The sequence below is a fragment of the Pelophylax lessonae genome, assembly GCF_965119305.1.
Source record: "Pelophylax lessonae genome assembly, chromosome: 3".
In the NCBI taxonomy this organism is placed as follows: Eukaryota; Metazoa; Chordata; class Amphibia; order Anura; family Ranidae; genus Pelophylax; species Pelophylax lessonae.
The window spans coordinates 350,799,683-350,824,439 of record NC_138770.1 but is presented as its reverse complement, the minus strand read 5'-3'; the positions used below and the strand labels follow the sequence as shown (position 1 = coordinate 350,824,439).

Sequence of the window (24,757 nt, the reverse complement as noted above, 5' to 3'; positions counted from 1 at the left end):
TTGGGTCAATTGCCCCAATCTAAGTGATTATTGTAATAGCCTGTGCAAAAGGGATTTTGCTTATGTCTAGGTCAGTTTGATGTCAGTTTAAGATGCTTGTGAGATCATTCAGAATTAATTGACAGGTGCATGGAAATCCTGTCTGATGTGAACAAAACTTGGCCTGTATGGATGGTGCTCTTATACAGTAAATTCACTCTTATGAAGCCATACAGAAAACATAGCATGCACCTATCATTTTCCAAGCTTTGGAAATACACAGAGAATACCAACAAAACGAGGGGCAGCATAGCAACAAAGCAAAGGAGGCCTGATTATAGAAGGTGAAATAAATCATTCTCCACTTTTCAACCACATATTCATTATGTGGATTTTTAAAGATCCACCAATGCTCACAGTTATAAAGATTTGTTGATTTGCTTCTCTTTCACTGATGTAGGCGAATTACCTTATTTCATGAGGTTATCAACCCTTTTACTGGGAGCATTCAATCTACTGCTTGCTTGTTACATGATCACCAGAGACCCAGGAACGTTACCAGAAAATGTGGATGAGAATGGGGATAATCTGAATCTAGGTAGTCAGGGGATTCTCCCACAATTTTATCAATAGGCTTCCAGATCTGCCGTTGGTTGGACAAATTGTAGACATAATACTGAATCATTCTTATGATAAAGGGCTCTTAAATATATCTGTAGCCTGTGAGAATGCCTATAACAAAACAGAATTTAATAGGCAAATTCAGTTTTGTAAATTTGTTGGCAATTTGAATCACTTGCCAGATTGATATATCTCTCATTGACATTATTTGGGAGATTTCTGCACCAAACGTTCTATTTTTAATCAAGCAAGGCAGCCATTACAAAGCAAAATGATGGTTTTATACTTATGTGTTGCACACTAGGCTTAAAAAAGCTTTTTCTACGGCAGTTTTGCGTTTTGCCTGTAGAAGCATCTCAATGTTATTCTATGTGTCCATATTTTAGGCTCAGTGTTTAGAAGCCGAAAAAAAACCTTCTGCCAGAAGTTTTCTGACAGTTTTCTGGCAGGGCTAAATGATCCTAAACGCTGCAGAATGCTCCTAAACGCCTGTACAAAAATGAGTGTATGAGCATTTTTTCTGCCAGAAGAACTGGCATTTTTAGCCCAGCTTGTATGGACTCTAATAATATAGGAAAAACAAACAATTTTGGGGGAAAGCTGTTAGTTCTATCATAGGGTAAATCTCTGCATTGCAATTTATGATATGCAGTAGAAGCTGCTGGAACAGTCAGCAAAAGGTTATCCTAGAGATATTCCTGTTATATGACATAGCAAAAGGAATGTTAACTATAGAACTAGTTCAGCAGAAGGTCCATGTTGCATTCGGGGTCAACAGATTTGAGCATATTTGTGTATTAAAAGTACACAAAGGGGACTTCTGTAGCTTATGGTAGCTGTAATAGTCTGCATGAAGTATATTTTAATTTTAGCATGGGATTTGTAAAGCAAAAGACTTAATTTTTGCGCGTCACTTAACACCTAACTGTTATTATAACCTTTAAAATTAACACCTAAAATTACATTAAAATATATCCTTATTTTTTTTTTTAATCCACATGCATCCACTACTTAATGGCCCTGTAATCTATTTTCTCCTGAAATCATTTCTTACTGTGTTTTTCTGCCTCCTTGTAACATCCTTTGTGAGCTCCCGAATGTCTCCTTTTCCCCCCTCACTTCTGTTTGGATTGAATTGTGCATGTTAGTCATGCGCACTGCTCTATGTACACTTCAAATTCCATAGTCCCTAGTCCATCTTGGGAGCACGAAAAAGAGGGTGGCTACACTCTTATTTACAGCAGGACGATGGAGAATGAACATAGCCACCCTCTAACGGGAAGTCAAATCACAGAAACAAAGTAAAAGGAATTTGGGCAATAGGATATGGTACTTTTTGAGTTAAGAATACTTGAATAGAATGTATTTTTTGGGTTTAGTGTCATTTTAGCCTTACTTCACGTCACTCCACTCTATCACCTGGCCACTTATATAGTGGGGAAAAGGTAAAACTTTCAATTGTCTTACAGTCATCTCTTAAAAAAGAGTGACTGTATACAAATAAATAGTAAAGCTACAGCCAGCAATAAAAACACATTTGTAACAAATTTAGAAAAGGTTCGAAATTCTGTCACATTTTATGTGTTTACTGGATCACCTCTGGGGAAATTTCCCTCACTTCTTGTCTAATGCCCCATACACACGTGCAGATTATCTGCAGACTTTTGTCTGCAGACTTACCAAAACCATATAATATGAGGTCAAACCTAAACACTTTCAATTTGTATGCAATCCGGCAGGCCCTTGCACTACATAGAAAAGGTAAGTCTGCAGACAAAAGTCTGCAGATAATCTGCACGTGTGTACGGGGCATTAGAAATCTTCCTATTGGATGAGTGCCAACAGTAATTAGGACAAATAAAGAGGGTAAATCCCCAGCTGGGATATAGATGGCAAAATAAACTTTTCTTTTAACTTTACATACACTTTAACCGGAACTCTAAAAAGTTCATGTGCATGTTAAGACAAAATTTTTTTTTTTTGAATTTTGGATAGAGTGAGGAAGGGTTATACTATCTATCAGCCTCTATCAAGTGTCCATTGGCAACTTGTACCAGTTAGGGAGATACACCTATCTGGTTGTCCCATTGACCATTGTCAGTGCGAGAGAGAACTTGGTGAAGTACATTTTAGAGTTGTCACTAGACAAAGAAGTAAGGTGGAAACTTCTAACTAGGACAGATATTACAGTGAAAACTGTCTAAGACTTGCTGTCACTTTACAGGGGTTTCCTTTGATTTCCTGTAGCATCTCAAGGGCAGGAAGTGAATGGTAATCTCCCTAGTGGGAAAGAGACAGGGAAAAAAAATTGATAGAGGGGTTAGCCCTTCCCTACTCCATCCAAAACTAAAAGTAGGTTTTGCTTGTATGTACACATTAACCAATCATTAATCATTAAATATTCACTAAACTCTAGCCCTAATCTAACACTGAGCTTTAAGTGCAGCCAAAAAAAAAAAAAAAAACAGTATAAGGGATATAACTTAGAGTTAGTAGGATGTGCTGATGCCTCTTTTATTAGGTGAAAACATCTGGACCTTTCAATTATCCACCCACCCTCAATTCATAGGTCCTGTTTCATTCATTGAAACTGTAGTACGGCTTCTATGAATGGCAGAGATGGGCGGAAAGAGCGGGCATACCCAGGCACTCTTGATGAGAGACTGTGACAGCTCCTTGGTTGTGTTAACCCCTGCTGCACCAGAATATAACAGGGGTGGGGGTAGGGGGTATGGATGGAGAAGAATTTCAAATCAAAGAAGAGGCATCAGCCGAAGGGGCCTATCCTACTGACAGTACGTTTTGTCCCTTAACCATAACCCTTGACCTTTGTCCCTTGACCATAACACAAATCCAAAACTACCGCTTGACCTTTTTCCGAATACTAACTAATAAAGAACTATACTTTACTTATCAGATGTTGGAAGCATCAGCTTGGAAAAATTTGACTTATGCACTGAAATCTCACAAAGATCTAGCTAGGAGTAGAAAAACTCATTATGCGTATGATTATATATCAATTTTGGGAATGACCAAGTGATGACAGGAAAGCCTTATTTGAAATAAACACTCTTAGAAAAGTGTGTTTTCTGTTGCAGCAGTTTACTAATAGTAATATATTTTTAATGTCTGTCAAGTTTTGATTATTTTCCCAGTTAAATATAAAAGTCACCCAGTGTTCCACAATGGTAAAGAGTTCTCTGCAATATCACAGAATGTAGCATTATGAAGTGCTTTTTTTAGCATTTAGAAAGTGTCTGGGATTTAAGTAATGCTCTCCTAAACCTCGTGTTTTTTCTGCTGACTTTTTACAATGACTGCATGGGCTTAAAAAGAAACAAATATTTTAACATAAAGTTAGTTTTCACTGTAGCAGACAAATTAGATTTGCCTGTCTTTATAAAATGCATAGGCAACCTATGCCATTTCTCCCAACATTTCTTGTTCCCTGGCTGCCATGTTATCATATGGCTTAAATTACATTTGAGTCAGTAGGGTAATTAACTAAAGGGAAATAAGCTTTTCGCTTTGCAATTGAATATTCCCTAAGCTTAGTGAATGAGGTGCGGCTTTGCTGACTTCCATCATTCAATTGTGTGCAAGCAAAAATTCATTTTTTTTTTACAATTTCTTTGCATGGGTGAAAACTCCCTTGCAAAGTGATTATTACCTTGCAAAGTGTACAGCCTATTTGCCTTTTGTAAATCAATTACAGCGAACAGAACAAGTATACAGAGAAAGAGGTTTGGCTTTACTGGCTGCATACATTTTGAGGGTCAACGATTCAGGAAGTATTACCTTTAGAGGATCAGCAATAAACTGACTAAACAAACAATGCAACATACATTTAGCAATGGCAACCTATTTCTTTCAGCACAAGTTCCTTTAGTGTCAAATATATGATAAAGACCTAAATACTGTTTTAATGCAAACTGAAGCAATCCATTGGGTGCAGCCATGTCATTTTTTCATATATGTAATTTATTACATGTTTTGAAACCCATGATTTTTTTTTTTTTTGAACTACTGTTTTTCTGTAGTTAGATCATAATAGGAGCAGTAAAGCAACAAATTAATTATTGATTTTGGCATACCTTACATGTTTAGAAGACCTGTACTTCAGGGACCACAGTCAGAAAATTCTCTGAACAGAATGTACAGTATGTGGATTTTGTTGGCTCAAGTGATATCAACAACTAAAGTTTGTTAACATTATACTGTATCTCCTTAACATTGTAACATTCCTGTTACTTTATCTTTGCAATTTAAGTCTATAAAACTACTGGTAAAGCCTGTTGTGTTTACACTTTGCATCATGCTGTATATATGTGCCTGAAAAATGATATATTTATTGTTCTGTGTATCTGTGTAACCTTTATAACTTATTTCTGTTCTGTTGCTAAAGTTTAGGTTATTTTTAAGCAGAAGAGAACTTACTTTTGTATACCTATTATACTCTCTTCGGACTCAATGTCAAAGGCGTACACGAAATAACTCTGTGCCTCAAGCTATCATTGTGGCATCAGATTTCTGAATGAAATTGCTGCCCCACACACTGCACAATTTGCCACAGGATCAATGTGTTCAAGACGGAGAATGCAGTTACCTTACATATTGTTTCATGTCATTCTTTTTATGTTTTAATGTAATTGTGGTTGGGTTGTCAATCTGATGGATGTCCTTGTCTTCTTCTTGTTCCACTGTATCTTTCCTTTGGCCATCAACATTCTTTTAAATGTTTCTGCTTTAATGTAATTTTAGTTTTTTCCGAAGGCTGGTAAACTATAATTGTGCTTTTAATACTTGACTAACCTTTTTCTGTAATCAATGTAACAGGTTTGGAATGCAAAACTAATGCTGCTGCAGACATAGTTTTGCTGGTAGATGGTTCTTGGAGTATTGGCCGTCCAAACTTCAGGACAGTAAGAGCTTTCATCTCACGAGTGGTTGAAGTCTTCGAAATAGGCCCTGAGCGAGTACAGATTGGTAAGTGATGCAAATAAATATAATAATGTTTAGACTGTGAAAAAAGTATATGGTACCGTTATTGGGGTTGAATTACTAGAGCGGTAAAAAAGTTCACTTAGCTTTTTTAACCACTTCAATACAGGGCACTTTCTCCCAATTCCGGCCTAAGCCAATTTTCAGCTTTCAGCGCTGTGACACTTTGAATGACAATTGAGCAGTCGCCATGCATCACTGTACCCAAACGCAATGTTTGCCATTTTTTTATACAGATAGAGCTTACTTTTGGTGGTATCTAATCACCACTGGCATTTCTGTTATAAAATTTAGTAAATAAGTAAGTTTTCATTTCACTTTCACTGATGGGCACTGATGAAGCTGCACTGACAGGCACTGATGAGGTGGCACTGATGGGCACTGATGAGGCAGCACTGATCAGGTGGCAATGATGGGCACTGATGAGGAGGCACTAATATGCAGCACTAATGGGCACTGATAGGTGGCACTGACATGCAGCACTGATGGACACTAATAGGTGGCACTGACATGCAGCACTAATAGGCACTGATATGCGGCACTTATGGGCACTGATAGGTGGCACTGATGGGCACTGATAGGTGGCACTGATAGGCGACAATGATGGGCACTGATCTGCACTGATAGGTGTTAATATTGGGTTGCACTGATGGGCACTGATGGGTGACACTGATAGGCACTGCTATATGACACTGATAGACAGCACTGTCTAGGAGGCACTTACAGGCATTACTGATGGACACTGGTTGGCATTACTGATGAGCACTGAGTGGCATTGCTCATAGGCCCTGGTTGGCATCACTGATGGTCACTTCTGGGCACTGGTGGGCATCAGTGAGGGGGCTGCACTGATAATGATTGCACCTCTTGTCAGGAGAGCCACTTATATTCAGGCTGTGTCAGCAGTGAATAGAGGAATGCCAATAACTGTCACTTTCTATTTATACTGTGATCAGCTGTAATTGAATACAGCTGATTACATGGTAAAGAGCCTACATCATAGGCTCCTTACAGTGATTGGAAATGCCATGTGTCGGAGTGACACACTGCACTACCGGTTGCCGCACAACCGATTGCACTAGCGGTGAATCCTGAAGGATGCCATATGACGCCCAATCAGGATAACTGATCCACTGCCCGGCAGTCATTTTGCTACTGGCCGGGAAGAAAGGAGTTATTAAAGTGAAACTAATTTCACCTGAGATATCAAATCAGTATCAAGTGAATATTCAACAGTGGGTTTTATAAGATGAATATTCTCTGCCTCTTTAGTAACTCAACCTGATTGTATTCTAAAATCATTGTATGTTTAATATTTATAGGACCATTATATTTAATGTTCTAAATATATAAGTTCACTGTATTTTTAACTGATATCCTTTGCTTTTTAATATGATGTTGAAACGGTTACATAGGCATGTTTTTGCCTATTTAATACTTGGTATTACATCTAATTCTAATTTTGTTTCCATGTTAGCACTTGCCCAGTACAGTGGAGATCCCAGAACTGAATGGCAGCTTAATGCTCACCCCACTAAGAAGTCTTTGATGGATGCTGTTGCCAATTTGCCTTACAAGGGAGGCAATACTCTTACAGGTAAATTATATTATTGCTGAATTTGGCACAAGAATCTTTAATTAGTAACTTTATTTGCATGATGTCACGCATGAGCTCATTTTTCATTATATCCAATGTGTTTTATTAGGCTTGGCTTTGAATTTCATCTTACAAAATAATTTTAAGTCTGAGGTTGGCATGAGACCCAGATCTCGCAAAATTGGGGTGCTTATCACTGATGGAAAATCACAAGATGACATTGTTACACCATCAAAAAGAATACGAGACCAAGGAATAGAACTGTATGCTATAGGTGAGTGACAGAAAAAACTCAGATCTGAAACTTCATGTACTGATCTAAAGTAATCAAGCACATGTAATTACCCGTTTTGTTTTATTATATGATAAACTACAAATATCTGACATATATTAAAGTGGCTGCATACAAAGTCATAGAGAAAGCAGATTGTTAAGGGTTAGGACTTCTATACTTCATACATAACTTTTTACGCCTGCCAGTTATTATACTCATTCTATTGCCCTTGTAGCAGGTAACTCATTTTCTATAAAGATAATGGGAAGACTATAGAATGACATTTTTGCTCATGGACTGAAATGAGTGGGAAGACAGTAGTATTTATGCTAGAGAAAAATTAAGGTCCTCTTAGAGTTGACTGCATCAACCTGTTCTATTCTGTTGTGTATAAGGATAGTAAAGGAGAGGAGAAAATTATTTATTTCCTCCATGAGTTTATTTTGAAAGGTGTTTAAGGATATTCACAGTCTGAAAAATAAAATTTCTGCAAATTTGCACAACCCATTTAAACTGGTTTTCTCATTCAATTTCCTCTCTTCTATCTTATCTCTAAAAACAGTTGTAAAACATTACTTTGATAAACATTTATAATTACAGTTTAACAAAACTGCGCTGATCCTTGCTGATTTGTTATTGCCATTCTCATGTTTAGAGGAGTTCTTTCATGTGTACCATGGAAATGGTTTGCTCCTGTTTGTAGGAGGAAATTGGCTTACATTAGCAGACATCTGCAGCTGAATAGAGAAGACTCCAAAATGAGAGATGACTAGGAATACTTCTCACTTATTCATTTTTTTGAATACTGCTATAAAATGTTATGCTTGATCTCTGCAGACATTGACCAAAAAATAATTCACCGATACCTGCCATGTATCCAATTTACCAAGCGCTGTGCCTGATAGCTTATGGGATGATCATGGGAATGTTATCAAAACCAGTACATTCAAGCTTGTTTGCGCAGAAATTATTATTTATTACTGGGTAGGGATTCTGGATATATGGATATAAGAACAGGCTGCTTGCTAGTTCTACTTCTCCATGGTTTATTACCAGGTGTCTTTCATAAAAGGTTGTCTAATCTATTGCTTAAGCACAAACTGTAATCTATAATTTAGCAAAGAGGATAAAGTATGAAAGAAACCAGAGTATATTATGATTTTTGCTACATAGTTGTGTTACTGGCAAAGCATGAGTCCACTGGAAACATTTTTTATTGCAAGATGTTTTGGATGGCCAGATTTCCTCTAGCCTCAGATCATCATCATACAGCTGGCTCATTGCCTGGGGTATCTAGGTATACTGCCAGCCTTCTGCCCAGCAGATGATATTTAATTACACACAAATCAGAGCCTAGCTAAATGAATAGAATAGATGTTCCAGAGTTAATAAAATAAGCTATTTCATTGCACTGGCTAGCTGCATTAAACACAAGATAAACAGTGCAGTATTAAGGAAACTCCAAGGGAAAATGTGGGTGGATAACATGTTTTAGATGTATTTGTTTCACTTTCAGATAAAACAGTATACAGCTAGTGGCTGTTACTCATAAATCTGAAGAAGTCGTGTGTGTATTAAAATGACTATTGGATAGTGGGTTGCCAGAGGTCAAAATGTTGTTCCTTGGCCAGACTTCCAGCCCTTCTTTAAGCAAAAATGTTTATTTGTGATTTTAAAAGTTAACCCTAAAGATATTTCCATAGGCCACTTCTGGAATTATAATCTACTAAATTATTAAAAGAAGTTTGATATCTACCTTTAGTGTCAATTTTCGGCTGGCTCCATCAATATATCTTCTTTGAAAGCAAAACATTAATTCTAATTTAAATGTCTGTTAAACATTAGGATAAATATAAAGGTTTATGTTGAAAGGTGTAATGCATACAGGGGCTACAGGGTAGATTGGCTGATTTAAAGTAAGATCTGAGTATCCTTATCCATAGTCAAAATGCCAATATGAAGTGTTACATCAAAAGCTAGTAAGATACTTTCTTGTATAAGCCGTAACAAAAAGAAGGTGATTTAAATGTTGTTTTGTCCATTTACAAAATAATAGCTAGACCTTATCTTCAGTATATTCATTGGTGTCAAATTGCAAATGTACTTAATCTTGAAAAAATTCAGAGAAAGGCAGGTAGAGGAAAGACTAATAGAACTAATGAACAGGAGGGAAATTTAATCAGAACTTATTATGGATTCTCTACCTTTATAGAGGATGTGCTAACCTAAATTGATTCGCTCCTAGAGAAGTAATTTCCTTTGTGATATTTCCATTATTGACTTACCACATTCCCTATACTGTACTGTATTTATGATTAATTATATATAATGCATTGTTTCATTGCGTCATTTAAAGCTGTTCTAAATAGTTGATTTTGTTGTACTTTTAGGTATAAAAAATGCTGATGAAAATGAACTGAAGGAAATTGCTACCGATCCAGATGGTGTTTATGTGTTCAATGTCCAAGACTTCAATCTGCTCACCAATATTGTTGATCCTCTTACAAATAATTTGTGTAACAGTGTCAAGGGTGGTGGAGGTGAGTTGTACCATTATATTAAACTGTGATATTAGAGGTAATATAATCAACTGCAGTGGGAATAAATAGAACACTTTATTCTTCTATTCAAAATTGATTTAGAAGCAAACACAAGGCACATAGCACATAACTTGGTTTAAGAGCGTTTTGCAAGACAAGCAACATTTTTTCTTAAAATTTTGACTTGATAAAAAAGCGATATCTTGATAAAAGAGTAGCGTTATGTCACAACTAAGTATAAAAGAGAAGAGAGGTGCCTCTAAGTGTAGCAATATGGTTACATTTAATAACAGTACAACATTTTGCAACCCACATGGTTGATGAAGATGATTAAAACAGGCACATCTGGGTATGCAGGCATCAGGGGTAAAGCTTCCGCATAGACCATCGATGCCATCCCTTCCAAGCTGCGCTTGAAGCCTCACTTTCAGATTATTTAATTGTAGGGTAGTTTTTTTGGTCACGATTGCAGACTGACAGCGGTGAAAGCCGGAGGCGCGGAGGATGGTCAGCTTTACCCTGGATGCCTGCGTACTTAGATGTGCATCTTTTAATCATCAACCATGTGGTTTGCTAAATGTTGTACCTTCATTAAATGTAACTATATTGATACATTGAGGCGCCTCTCTTCTCTTTTATACTCTGTAGCTCCTGCTGGATTTTGCTTCTAATCCCCTTGTGGAGGCTGCCATTTGTGGGTGGACATTTTATGGTTATACAACTTATCACATTGTTATAATCTTTTTATATGAACTATAAACTAAAGGACTTATGAATAAATGGTTGTGGAACAAATTAGTTTTCTTGCTTACTTATATTAGTTGCATTTAGAATACACTTAGTTGTTTACTAATAAATAAATTAATTTTATATCATTGTGATAGCTTTCTGAAGTTCAGATTTAACTAGAATATGATACATTGTATATAAGTTATCTTGTTCTCATATCAAAAGGGGATGAGTGGGCTGGGGGGCAGGATGGCAAGATAGGTTGGGCTAATGGCCCTGAGTGGAGAAACTTCACCTACTAGATATCATTAAAAGTGTAACAACAGTCATTGGCACATGGTGGACATTATGTAGCTTACTGCTCCCTGATCTGTGTTCCCAGCATCTGGTAGAGGTAAGTATTTAAGCAGCAACTTTGTTTGTGGCTCTAAGATGTGAATGAATGCAGAAAGTCACAAAGGAAGCTGATGCTGAATGATGTGCAACTGTTTGTCACAATAAACCATGTCTTTTAAACCCTTTTGATTATGCTCACCAATATTTGCAGTACCATGGCATACTTACATCTTCCTTATATTCAAAGTGCTGAACTATCCTGTATTAATTTATTAATGGGAATTAAAGGAAGGAGCCTATTTTTTTCAGATCTTAAAGGGTTAGTTCACCTTTACCAAAAAACCTCCTATATAGATAAGGGGTATCTGTAGATAAAAACATCCTGTGCAGCTTTATCCAAAGTTAAAAAATGCCTGTGCTATAGATGTAGGTCATTTATGTCCCTCTTAAGCCTGGCCTGAATAACTCCCATAGATAGCATCATCCTATCTTGCCTTGCTGCTAGGACATTTCTTAGACACTCCCAGTTCATTCAAGCCCCCTCTCATGTGCTCTCTCCCACCTGTCTCAGTGTTGCTGTAATGGAGGAGATGGTGGACCACACATGTGCAGGGGTTCGAGAGCTTTCTGCTGTCATCATAGGGGGAGCAGTAATTGCTGGGAGCACCTTAGCAACTTCCTAGCAATAAGACAGAATGGGATGATGCCATCTGTGGGAGTTCTTCTGTCAGGCTGCAGTCGGTACGTAAAGGTCCTACACCATTAGCAGGGGCACAATCCAACTTTAGTCAAAGCTGCACTGTTTCTTTTTATCTACAGGCTCCCCTTCCCTGCATAGACAGTTTTTTGTTTTTTTTTGAAAAGGTGAAGTAACAATTTAACATTTGTAGAGCAGTTAGCTGGACAGCAGGGAATTTCACTGAAGGAAATGCTGGGAATACTTTACTTTGATAGGGGGATAAAAAAAAAAAACATAACTTAATCAAGTCAGTCTGTGAGTGTTTTTTGAATCAACAATTAAGAAGTGATCTGGCCAAACTTATATGGTCAGACTGCTTTTCTTCTGTTATACAGCACTTGAAAAGCATTTAAACTACGCACTTAGAAAAGATAATTGCTCTTTATCCCACACACCCAATTTTCTCCCTGCCAGACGTAACTTTCTCCTTTGTACGATTTCTCTCACTTACTTGCATTACCTATCCTGACCCTGAGGCATTCTGTGTTCATGGCACTCCTTGTTCCCAGGGAATACTCTGTAGAACAGACTTTACTTGCCTCATGCACACCAAAGTCCTTTTTTTTTTTTTTTATGGCATTTTTCTGTATTCAGTAACCTATAAATATGCATAACATTTCTGTTTTGTTTTGATAATATAGATAAATCTGTAGAATGATTTCCCTGTTGAACTTTAACACAGGTGACGTGGAAGCCCCATCTGACCTAAGAACATCAGAACCCACTCATCGCTCCTTTAGGGTGTCATGGGTTCCCCCATCTCATAGTGTGGACAGATTCAGAGTAGAGTATTATCCAGTATCTGGAGGCAGACCTCAAGAGGTGAGTTTAAAATAAACACACTACTGGCTTGAATATGATTACAAATTTAATTTCTAATAAACAAGATCCATGTATGTAATTTCTGATGTATGCTTCACTTGTGTATACTTTTTTTATGTCGGCCTGCATTGGGAAACCTATAATTGGTTTGCTACTGCATGAAATCATTGACCTGTGTGGGCATGCAGTACCTAGTAACATGGCATAAAGGGCAATGTTGTACAGTGGCAACTGGCAACCAATCAGAAACAAACTTTTTATTGGCTTTGATTGGGTAGATAAATTGTTGTCTTGGCAGCCTGCATGCCATAACTGTTTTCAATGTTTTGCTAAATAGACCCTGTGGGCTTATTCAGAATCCATTAAATTATAGTTTATCTGATGCCACCTACTTTGTTAAACCCAATCAAATGCACTCACTAATTTTTCATCAAATATCAAATATTCTTATCTGTTAACAAAAAAGTCAAATATCCCACCAATGTGTTGTATGCTGATTTTGTCTTTACCTCATAAGAATAAAAATGGCATTAGGCTATCAGAATACTTTCATAATTTTCCATTTCAGTTTTTGCCTATTTTTTAAATGTGTTCTCTTTTACAGGTTATTGTTAACAGAAATGATAGAACAACAGTGCTGGTTGACCTAAAGCCTGAAACAGAATATGTTGTTAAAGTGTATTCAGTGGTAGAAGGAGAGAGCAGTGAGCCACTGGTTGGCCAAGAAACAACATGTATGTTTTTTTTTTTTTACTTGATATAATCCTATATTAAAGTATACATATAGTAAAAGGAATGTCCTTCTAATATTTTTTAAAAATAGTATAAACATGTGCAGTTATGAATGCCCTATACATTTTCAGTTTAATCATTACAGTTGCCTCCCCTTTCTCCAATTTGCTTTTATCTCTATTCTTCCTCATTTGTCCTCATTTTCTGTGTTTGTGTGTGTATTTTTTATGAAATTCAGGTTTATATCAGAAAATTTCCTCTATGATCTGTAATCACCTTTCCTCTTTCCCTTCTCTGGTATATTAAGTCTTGTCTCTTAAAGTGGATGTAAACCCCATTAATGAAAATTGACCTGGGCACATCTATCTGTAGTGTTTACTTATCTCTCTTTCAAGCCATAAGTCCAGTGGCTTTCTCCTGCTCCGTTCTTCTTTTATCAGCACGATAACTTCTGACAGGTTCTCCATCAACTGAGATAAACCAGGCTGAATTTTGTGTCGGGGTGGGTGCTATAAATAGATTAGCAGAGAGCTGGTCTATTCACAGCACAGCTCTTTATGTTTCTGCCTGTGTGGAGAGGGGGTGTAAGCCTTTCCTTCAATCAGCTGTCTCACAGTGTATGGCAAGAATCTACACCCACAGGTGAATCAGGAAGAGAAAACTGTAACAGGATGTGCAAATTCTAAACAGTATAGAAAGCTGAAGACAACATATATTCAAATAAAACTCATGTAGGGGGATTTATTTATTCTCTGTGTATCATCTGAGGCTGTTCACTTCACTGTGTAAATGTGAGGGTTTACATCCACTTTAACTGACACTTAGGGGTCGATTTTCTAAAGGCAAATAGACTTCACTTTGCAAATGCAGTTGCAATCTGCAACGGAAGTATATCAAGAGCTTATTGAGAGAGGTGAAGCTCTGCTGACTTCCATCATCCAATCATATGCAAGCAAAAATACTGTTTCCTGACTGACTCCAACATAGCATATGTTTGGGAAGACTCCACCATTGCTCCTACCCCATAGGACTCCACTCCCATGTGTTTCCATGCAGCCATTGAATCTATCAGAAAAGGAAAAATACGATAAGTAGATAAGTATTTATTAGGAAATTTTCCTTTTTTTTTTTTAATTTTCTTTGCACATGGTTGGATATGTTTTGCAAGGTGAAGCTTTACTACATTCACTAAGCTCTTGGGAAAGTTGGCTTGCATGTTGCAACTTCACTTTCAAAGTGAACATGGTATTTGCCTTTAGTGTACAATTAAATATTACAGAGGTAACTATTTATGATAAAGTTATTTTGGAAAGTGTGATCATAAAAAATAAGTGGTCTTTTTTCTTCCTTAGCACAAATGTCACAGATCCCTTGAAGAAGTTATGAGGGATAGCATGGCACAGATTGTTCATGTTTAGAGACCTCTTTCAATCTACTCTAATCAAAGTAACCGTGGAAGTACCACCAGGCCAGTTATTCTCAAAGGCAGTGAAACTGAATATGTTCTTTGTGCTGTCTACATTTGGGCTCTTCCTCTTAGTAGACAGGGAAATTATCTCTTAAATTCCATAATAATCCTTGCCATGGAGACACTTAAGGATACCTGTCATAAGAGAACATGGAGGCTGCCATTGCTGCCCTCTCCTTTTAAATATGTTGGTTGCCTATCTTTCATGTTGACCATCTTGTGTCAATACTTTAAGTCACTAAAACGGGACAAATATGACAGAAAAAAGGAGAACAGGGATGGCAGCACATGACTTTTCTTATGCCACAGGTTTACTTTAAGGATTGCTACTGTCTACAATGTTCTTATTAATATCACATTTTAGGATCATGACCCATAAGATAATTAACATGATATAACATCCAAAACTGCATCATAATCAATATGTTTAACACTTTTTATTTTGATTTTCACAAACTATGCACACTTACCAGAACACCATTTCTGTGTAACAGTGCTTACATTTGTTTTTTTTTTTTTTTTTTTAACAACACTTAAAAATGCACTTTAAGAATAATTCTCATGTCTGCTGATAAGCTATTACAATGAATATTCTTTATAATAAATAATATGTTTAATGAACATTTTCTTAAAATAGACTGCATTTGTAAAGTTGACGGCAGCATAACTTTCAATCAACACCACCGATGAATTCCAGCAGTCTCACATTCAGAATTATTTTTATGACCCACATAAAAACTGTTAACTTTTCCCTTTGTCATTTGCTGAATAAGAATATTTCCAGATTCTAAATATCTTAGATCACTGGCTTTATACACATTGCCGCATGTGGTATTCATTTAATCATGTTTAAAGCGAGAAAATCTATTCAATAAGAAATAGTTAAAGCATATGTTTTGTGTTAATTAAAGCCATATTGAATGCCTAGAGCTGACCCATGTCATTGACCTGACAAATACAACATGTCATAATATTTAATGATGAATGTAGGGGAAAAAGAAACATACAAATATTATGAGGTCATTGTTGGCCTGTGTATGAATCATTGCTATGTACAGCCCCAGCCCACTCTCTTCACTGCCTTTGAGGCATAACAATTTAAAAAGTTAATGTTTTCAAAAGGACAAAGTTGCATACTTGAAATAAAGTTTCATTTGCAGCTTATACAGAAGCACATACATCTTAAACATTATATGGGTTTAGAATACAACATAACTAAATAGCTATTTAGTATCCAACTGCCATTGAATATATATGATCACATGGTTGTTCTGGACCAGGCTAGCCAAAATCCAGCATGGTTTTTCGAGGATGCAGCCAAGTCTAGATGACTGATTGGCAGGTCTGGCACAGACAGAAAAGTTGGTAGTTCTGAAATGATTAGTGGTTTAGTAAGAACTTCAAGCTTTGGCCTTCCAAAATAGTTTTCTTTTCCTCAGTTAAGTCTTTCCTTTTTGCTTTCAATGAATGAACTAATGCAATTTTGTATATCGTTTTTTTTTCCAAATGTATGTATTGTATATACAGCAGATTTTGAGGTGGCTTTTTATCTGAAATGTCACTTAATTTTCCTAACCAATAGAATATTTATGAATATCATAACTGTTATAAGAAGCAGAGACATAAATGAAACAAGTGTGGTCTTTTCACTTGACCGCTGTGGAGCCCCTTGGATCTCAGACCTCATCGGGCCTCAACTTCTGCTTAAGTTCCTCCCAGCACAAAGCCTTATCCTCCTTTAACATTCAAATGACTAGAAAAAAAGGCTCTCGATTTTGACATTTGAAAGACAGAATGAGATGCTTTGCACCTGGAGGGGGCAGGGTTTAAAGTATAACTAGAACCAAAACATTTCTTTCTATTTTGGAGTATGGAATATGTAATGGTGAAAGCTCTTGTCCGTTTTTTTCAATCTTTGCCCCATTGTGGAGATTTCTCACCACTTCCTGTTCTGTAGACACAACAGGAAGTGAGAGAGAATCTCTCCAAAGTGAGAAAGGTGCCCACTCAGACAGTTCTCACTGGAACAAATGTGCCTATGGGAAGAAGTCCCCTCTATTGCTGTTCTAGTGGCAACTCAACATTTTGGTTTCTACCTCACTTTCTATCCCAGTGATATTGGTTACCTGAACAAATTGAGAGAGTGTATCTCCCCCAACTGGGAAAGACACAGAAATACAAATCGAACAGGGGTTCTTACCACTCACCTCGCTATCCAAAACTGAAAGTTTTGACTTTAGGTACGCTTTAATTTTGACTTGGAGAAAAGCAGATAACCTATGCATATACTAAGTTAAGGATCCAAGGGACTCTACAGGGACATAGATATTGATTTGAAGACTTACATAGATACTAACAAATACAACAAGGTACTACCAATTTAGCACATTTTAGTCTTTATTTAGATTTACTTTAAAGAAAGGGTTCCAGTAGCAGATCACATATAAATAACACAAATATTCTTACCTCAACAGTGCCCATCCCTCCTGTTAGAAACCTTAACATTTATGACATTGGAACCACAACGATGAGAGCAAGATGGGAAGCTGCCAGTGGAGCTACTGGATATCTTTTGTTATATGAGCCTGTCAATGCAACTGTTGCTTCTACAGAAAAAGAGGTGAGGAATGCTGGTTTGCCAGCCAACTTAAATAAAATATCAGAAATCATGGCATCTGATAGTATGATTAAGAGCATCTTCTTCTCCTTGAATTATTTTCATCAGAGCCATTCTTTTCTGCCAGCAATGACATGCAAATCCAGAGAAATAAATCACTGCCTGGCTGAAAATAATAATAATAATGATAGAAAAAAAAAATCAATGTCCTGTTCTTTTCTGAAACTTTTGGATGATCATATCAACAGCCCTTTTCTGATCTAGCAATACTAGATTTCCATATGTGAAGGATGATGAGTATTTTTAATCTTGAAAAATAAAAGCCTGCACGCTATGGAAAAGACACAATATACGTGTCTACCAATCTACAAGTACTTCCAATTTTTAGCTTGTGGTTTTTGTCACTTTTGATTATGGTTTGTGAAATCTACAGTCTAGCCAGTCTTGGCTGGTTTGTATGTATATATTTGTATAGCACATTCTAAACATATTTTTTTTCCTGTGTTTTGCAGATGCGCATTGGCCCATCTGTTACTGATGTGAGGTTGGAGGAATTATTCCCTAATACGGAGTATACGCTGACCGTTTATGCACTTTTTGATGAACTTACAAGTGACCCACTCACAGCTCAGGAAGTCACATGTAAGTGTTGAAGTGTAAACACTAAGATACCATACCATAGTAGCGGGACTTTAAATCATATTTTTAATAAACTAAAATTGCTTTAGAAATTGAGCCTGGTGTTCAGTTTGCCAAAGTGAGCTATACACTGATCTTTTGAATGCATAACTATACCTACAGTATACAATCATTATAAAAAATATACAATCATTTTGAAAAACAAATGCCGTATTTATCAGCATATAACATGCGCCGGCGTATAACACGCACCTCAATATTTGGAGAGAAATTTCAGGAAAAAAGCTTAAATTTAAAATAAACAGCTTTGAACTCAGAACATTTTTTTTTTAAATCAAATGACATCTCACCAGTGCCCATGAATGCAGCCTCATCAGCAGTGTCCAGCAATGCATCCTCATCAGCAGTGTCCATATATGCAGCCCATCAGCAGTGTCCATATATGCAGCCTCACCAGCAGTGTCCAAATATGCAGCCTCATCAGAAGTGTCCATATATGCAGCCTCAATATATGCAGTCTCAATATATGCAGCCCATCAGCAGTGTCCATATATGCAGCCTCACCAGCAGTGTCCATATATGCAGTGTCTATATATGCAGCCTCGCAAGCGCAGTGTCCAAATATGTAGCCTCGCAAGCGCCATTGGAACTGTCCGAATCTGTTTTAAAAAAGGGCGGGAAGCAGCACCGAGAGCAGAAGGGGTGGGCCTGGCCGAGGAGAAGGAAGGACGAGCTGTCATAAGAGCAGAAGGGGGCGGGCCGGGCCGAGGAGAAGGGAGAACGAGCGAGCGCAGTCATCGGAAGTCCCGCCTATGACAGACGTCACACGTCTCGCAGAGGAGGCGGGACTTCCGATGACTGCGCTCGCTTGTTCTCCCTTCTCCTCGGCCCGGCCCGCCCCTTCTGCTCTCGGCGATGTTTCCTGGCACTTTTTTTTTATATCGGCGTATAACACGCACTGCTGCTTTTTCCTTCATTTTTAGGAGGAAAAAGTACGTGTTATACACCGATAAATACGGTAAATTAAGCTTACATTTTCTAGTCATCATATGACCATAGCTTAGATTGTTGACATGCTTATCTCTGCTATATTAATATCTAACATTAAAATTTCACATTCTGCATATGCACATTCATAACTTTTTTTTAATTGACCTTGATGTCAGGGTTACACACCAAGACAGTTCATACTTCTTTATATCTTGTTTAGATATTAAATGAATGTATTGAATTCACAAGAATTATATAATAACTGAACTAAAAGAAAGGATAAATGGCTGCTTGTCCAAAAACCTGGCAAACCCATTGGGAAAGAACAATGCATACTTGCAGATATAACCATTTTTCACCACAGTTTTCTTGACTAAATAGGTAAAAAGATAATCTGAGCAATGTAAAGATTTTGTCAGGCTGGACAAAATAAGTTATTCTGGATCTGGTGATGTTTAGGATACCTTTGTTTTTTCTATAGTCCCAAAATCATGCAGCAGAGCAAAAGATATGCTATATTTTATTAGTCTTGGAGCATGTCTCCTATTTTATTACTGATCTATTTTCTATTTCTGTCATTATCTTTTGTAACATATTTTTGAAATACAGTTATAAGTATTTTGTAGCTGTAGCCAAACCTTTTTTTGAATTGAATTTTGGGAAGAGTTGAAAGTTGAACCCCTGTGGGGTTTATATTGCTTTTGGTGTCCCTATCAGGGAGAGTTCCCTTATTTCCTGTCCCCAGAGAAACAACAGGAAGTTAAGGGAAATATTTCCAAAATTTGGTGAATCCTAGCTCTTGCAGCCCCTCTGACAATCACAGCATTTTGGATTTCCATTGCTTTCTCTTTTGGTTACAATTACTTTTAGAGAAAATACTGAAATTAGATATACCAAAAAAGGAGCCAGCAAGAAAAGCCTCCTATAAACTATACGTCAAAGTACACTAAAATATCATATTGTGAGAATATTACTGCAAGATATAGTACTATATCAAAAATGTTGTTCATGATTAACATAGAATATTTGGTAGTACTTTTTTCTAACTACCTGTAATAAATCTTACATCTAAGCAAAAAAACTAAACTTAGACTGGCCATACATTATACAATTTTCTTATTCAATTTCCTTTAAATTTACCTTCAACTATGTGGTGAAAGGGCATGCCTGATTGCATATGAATTGAAATGTTTAGGTTTGACCTCATATTATATGGTTTGGGTAAATCTAAAGGAAAACCATAGAAGAAAAATGTATAATGTATGGCCAGCCTTACTCTTGGCAAGGTTAAACCTTGGGCATGTCACTAAACTATAACTGTATACCTAGGCTTCTGTTTTATAACTCTACATTTCCTTTTTTCAGTGCCAGTTCAAGGAGTGGGAAATATAAGGCTCAGAGATATTACACACAGTTCTATGAATGTATTTTGGGATCCTGCTACGGGAAATGTCCTTAAATACATAGTGAGATACAAAACAGAAGAAGAAGATGAATACAAAGAGGTAAGAACAAACCATATGTTCGGGATAGACATTATCTATAGACCATAATTTATTCTAATCATCATTAATAACTTACCTTTACAAATAGTCCTCTCAGGCGTGAACTAGTTATAAAACTTTATAGAGTTCAGAAACAGACAGAGAGAAGAAGTGAAAAAGATAAAGAAAGATCAACAATGTGATATTTAATATGCTAAATGCATGTTATGTGGCATGATTTGTCTGTATACTATATTTTGTCATGCATTTTCATGATTTTAGGTTGAAGTTGATGGCAAAAGGACAACTACACCTTTAATTGACCTTCTCTCACAAACTGTGTATGATGTCAGTGTCACTGCAGTGTTGGATGTTGGAAAATCCCAGCCACGAAGTACACAAGGCACTACAGGTGGTTATGAATACTTTGTACATCCAAAGAGTCACCTAAGTTCAAGCTAGACTGGTCCTACTTTAATTATTATGACGTTTGATTGATGTATCTGTATCAAGTGCTGACTGTATCAAGTACTGACTGTATCAAGTGAGGCCGTTTGTAAAGAGGTCTAATTTATAAAAGTTGGACCACGTAATTATTCATCATTTGGTATTACCTAACAATAATGTAGTAATCTTATTGGGCAAAATACAAAACCATTATTGCCAACTCAAATTCATCTGTCAGTCATTTGGCTTAAAAAATCCTGTATTTTATTTTTTCTGCACATTATTGCAATTACATTTTTAAAATATGGACTGTACTAATTGGATATGTCTGAAAATGCTTATGACAGGACATTATACTGTATATCTGATGAAATAAATATCACAGGATATACAAAATTAAAAAATTATAGAAATAAGAACAAGTAAGGAAGGGTGTTCTTCTTAAAATACTCACCAGCTATATATTAATCTGAACAGAATGCACACCATATCCTACCATATGTATTAATTTAGTTAGTGTTAAAAAGGATGAAAAAAATGAACATATGCTGTAAATGCACAATCAAATGCAAGAAAAAAAAAATATAAAAAATTAACAAAGAATGGATTATTACTAGTATATAAATTCTATAGTTTTTTTTGCAATTTTCATTGTATACCGTTAGTTTGCTTTGTGTAATCTATATGGTTGATGGCATATTTATCCTCATTAAACATATTGCTGTAATTTTTTACAGTCGCCCTATAGTTAAATATGCTAGATTAGATCACTATTGGTATAATAGGCTAATTATGTCTAGGCATATGATTTGATAATATAACAAGATATACATTAATGCCTTAATCCATAAAATAGCCGACTGTTTTTTTTTTTTTTTTTTATGGGAATAGCTCCAGTGCCAGCACCAACTAACCTCCGATTCTCTGAGATAACAAATAAAAGCTTCCGTGGCACTTGGGACCATGGAGCACCTGATGTGGCTTTGTACAAGATAACTTGGGTACCTGTTGGAAAGGCTGGACCAAAGAAAGACGTAAGCATTTGGTTTCAACAGAAAATTAACTGAACTAAATTGAGGCAGTGGGTTATACCAGCCTTTAAAACCCAATTATGTGTTACAGACCATTGTGGATGGAGAGAAGAATACTTTGGTATTTGAGGATCTGGACTTTGACACCCCATATGATGTTTCTGTTACTGCTGTCTACCCTGATGAATCTGAGAGCGAGGGTTTGATGGGCACTGAGCGAACATGTAAAAATAGCATTTTATATTCATTTCTTATTTTTACATTGTGCTTTTTTATTTGATTGTACTAATATATATTTATTTTTGTTTCTAGTACCTAAGAAAGCAGAAAGTAAGTTTTGTTTTTATTTGTTATTTTTTATTTTATTGTCATTCATTATGCGTACACGGGGCTTTACAGGTGGTTTATTGTTGTGGCACTTCTGCAAAAATACAGTGTGAGGGAGCTGGACTTTTTTCCAGCTTGGTTGAGGTAGGCACTGGCCATGGAGTAAACTGGCGGCTGCATATTCCAACACAACATCTGTAGTGCCGGCTGCCTGAGGGAGTCCTGGCGGAGTGATATTAGCTGCCCCTGCTTGCTATGACTGCATCCTCCTTTATTTTAGTGCCAGTAGCAGCCGTGAATGAGAGCTGCCCTGCTGAGCTCTGCAATTTATTTGTCATTGTTTCTGGAGAGGGCTTTCTATTGTTGCTGGATGGTGGGGGGCTGTCTATTGTTGCTTGATGTGGGGCTGTCTATTGTTGTTGGATGGGTTGGCTATCTATCGTTACTAGATAGGGGGACCGTTTATTGTTGCTGAATGGGGGGCTCTCTATGGTTGCTGGAGGGGGAGCTGTCTTTTGTTGTTAATTGGGGGCCTTTCTAGTGTCGCTGGATGAATCTATTAGTGCTTCTGTTACAATAATGAATTCTAAGGGCTTACGTACATGCACACTTACAGCTGTACAGTAGGCATCAGCATATGTTTGGAGACAATCCAAACCCACCTGAGCTATCCCACCAGGAAGGTGTAAAACCCAACAGGCAATCATAAATGGCAGCGGCATTTCCCACAGTCTCATATTTACAAGAGGTGTGTATACGTGTGGCTTCAACAGTCCGCAGTGACAGCTTCCTCGCAGGATAGCTTAGGCAGGTTCAGACACATATCTGAACAGGTATGAGCTCATTCCTACTGTACAGTGTAAAAACCGGGCTTGCTTTAGCACACATGAGCCGCAGGTCTTGTGTACAACTAGCTGCTAGAAGAAATCAATGGCAAGCTAAAATACATAGTGGCTGTACGCATATACCGATGCACATTACCATGTTACCATGTATGTATACAGGGATGTGTGCCCTGAACATATATTTGGGACATACACCCTGTACACATCTTTCCCTGTTCGGAAGTGATGCTGGGATGTGTGTATACATGCATACAGCTTTTTTGTATTTTACCTGACTTTGGTTTTTACAGGATGCTGGCAGCCTCTATACCTGTGACTTGCGGGCACCAAAATATGCCCTTTTTTTGCTGTATATTTCAGAACGCTGGCGTGCATAAACCCTTAACCCAATGGGGTAGTAGTGTGCAGCACAAGTTCCAGCATGCATTACAACTGGTCTGAGGTCTGAAAGTGCATAAATTGGGGCTAATTTGAGGTCAAAATGTAAAATGTTAGGGGCGTCCCACTACATAAGGGGCGGTGCTAGGAAATGGGTGGGGTGGAAACAAGGGGCGGTTCTAGGAGGTGGGTAGGGGTGGAGACAAGTGTGACATAGGGGAGGAGGGTGAGTTCCTGCACATTTTCTTTTGAAAAAAAAGTTCTGTGAGTATACTGTACATTATATAAACTTCTACATTTCTGAAATAATTCACATTTATTTGGTTGTGACTTATGATTAAGACTATAGATTAAAAAAGATAATGCCAGGGTTAATAATGAATACCTTTGTGGGACAATGCTGAAATAGGGGTGCTCAAATGTGCATTGTAGCCAGACTTCTGGGCACCAAGTTCTGTATATATTAGAGGAGAAAAGTAGAGTGTGTTGAGCTGCCAGTGGTTAAAAGTTCTGTTTTACTACATATAGAAATCATCCAATAATTTTTCCACTTTTGTTCATGAAAAACAATCCTTTCTAGTTAAATTATATACAACTTAAAGTGTTAGCAAGCTTCTTGCTGATTCATATCTATTTTATCCTGGTAATACTGAGTCAAGGTCCTCCAGATCCTTTCCCAAATTCAATAATAAGTGGGAAAGTCTGCCTGCTATAGTCATTTGATTGTTTGCTGTATGCTAATTCAAAAAAAGGCTGCATCCTCAACATCCATATGGCTATAGGGCAAATTATCAGGAAGTAAATAGGGTTCACTGCAGTAAACCTAAGGGAAGAGCTGACAATGGCCAGACCAAAAAACTGTTAATGGATGAAACAACCAATAAATAATATTTTAACCACTTCTGGACCAGAAGGATTTGCCCCCTTAATGACCAGGCCATTTTTTGCGATTCGGCACTGCGTTATTTAAACGGAAAATTGTGCGGTCGTGCGACACTGTAAACGGAAAATTGCGCGGTCGTGCGACACTATAACAAAATTAAATTGATGTCCTTTTTTTCCCACAAATAGAGATTTATTTTAGTGGTATTCGATCACCTCTGTGATTTTTATTTTTTGTGCTATAAAAAAAAAAAAAAAGGAACAATTCTGAAAAAAACA

At 37.1% G+C, this 24,757-nt stretch overlaps 1 protein-coding gene across 1 annotated transcript in view; it reads left to right on the top strand.

The window, feature by feature from the left end:
* Positions 1–24,757, top strand: part of COL12A1 (collagen type XII alpha 1 chain) — a 237,203-nt gene that overhangs the window by 99,278 nt on the left and 113,168 nt on the right. The window contains exons 18-29 of the mRNA XM_082249431.1: positions 5,437–5,586; positions 7,079–7,198; positions 7,308–7,472; positions 9,863–10,012; positions 12,499–12,638; positions 13,243–13,372; positions 17,313–17,458; positions 17,968–18,097; positions 20,450–20,589; positions 20,851–20,980; positions 21,907–22,049; positions 22,138–22,270. Of these exons, the coding sequence (XP_082105557.1) occupies positions 5,437–5,586; positions 7,079–7,198; positions 7,308–7,472; positions 9,863–10,012; positions 12,499–12,638; positions 13,243–13,372; positions 17,313–17,458; positions 17,968–18,097; positions 20,450–20,589; positions 20,851–20,980; positions 21,907–22,049; positions 22,138–22,270 (1,677 nt within the window). The remainder of the gene's footprint in view (positions 1–5,436; positions 5,587–7,078; positions 7,199–7,307; positions 7,473–9,862; positions 10,013–12,498; positions 12,639–13,242; positions 13,373–17,312; positions 17,459–17,967; positions 18,098–20,449; positions 20,590–20,850; positions 20,981–21,906; positions 22,050–22,137; positions 22,271–24,757) is intronic.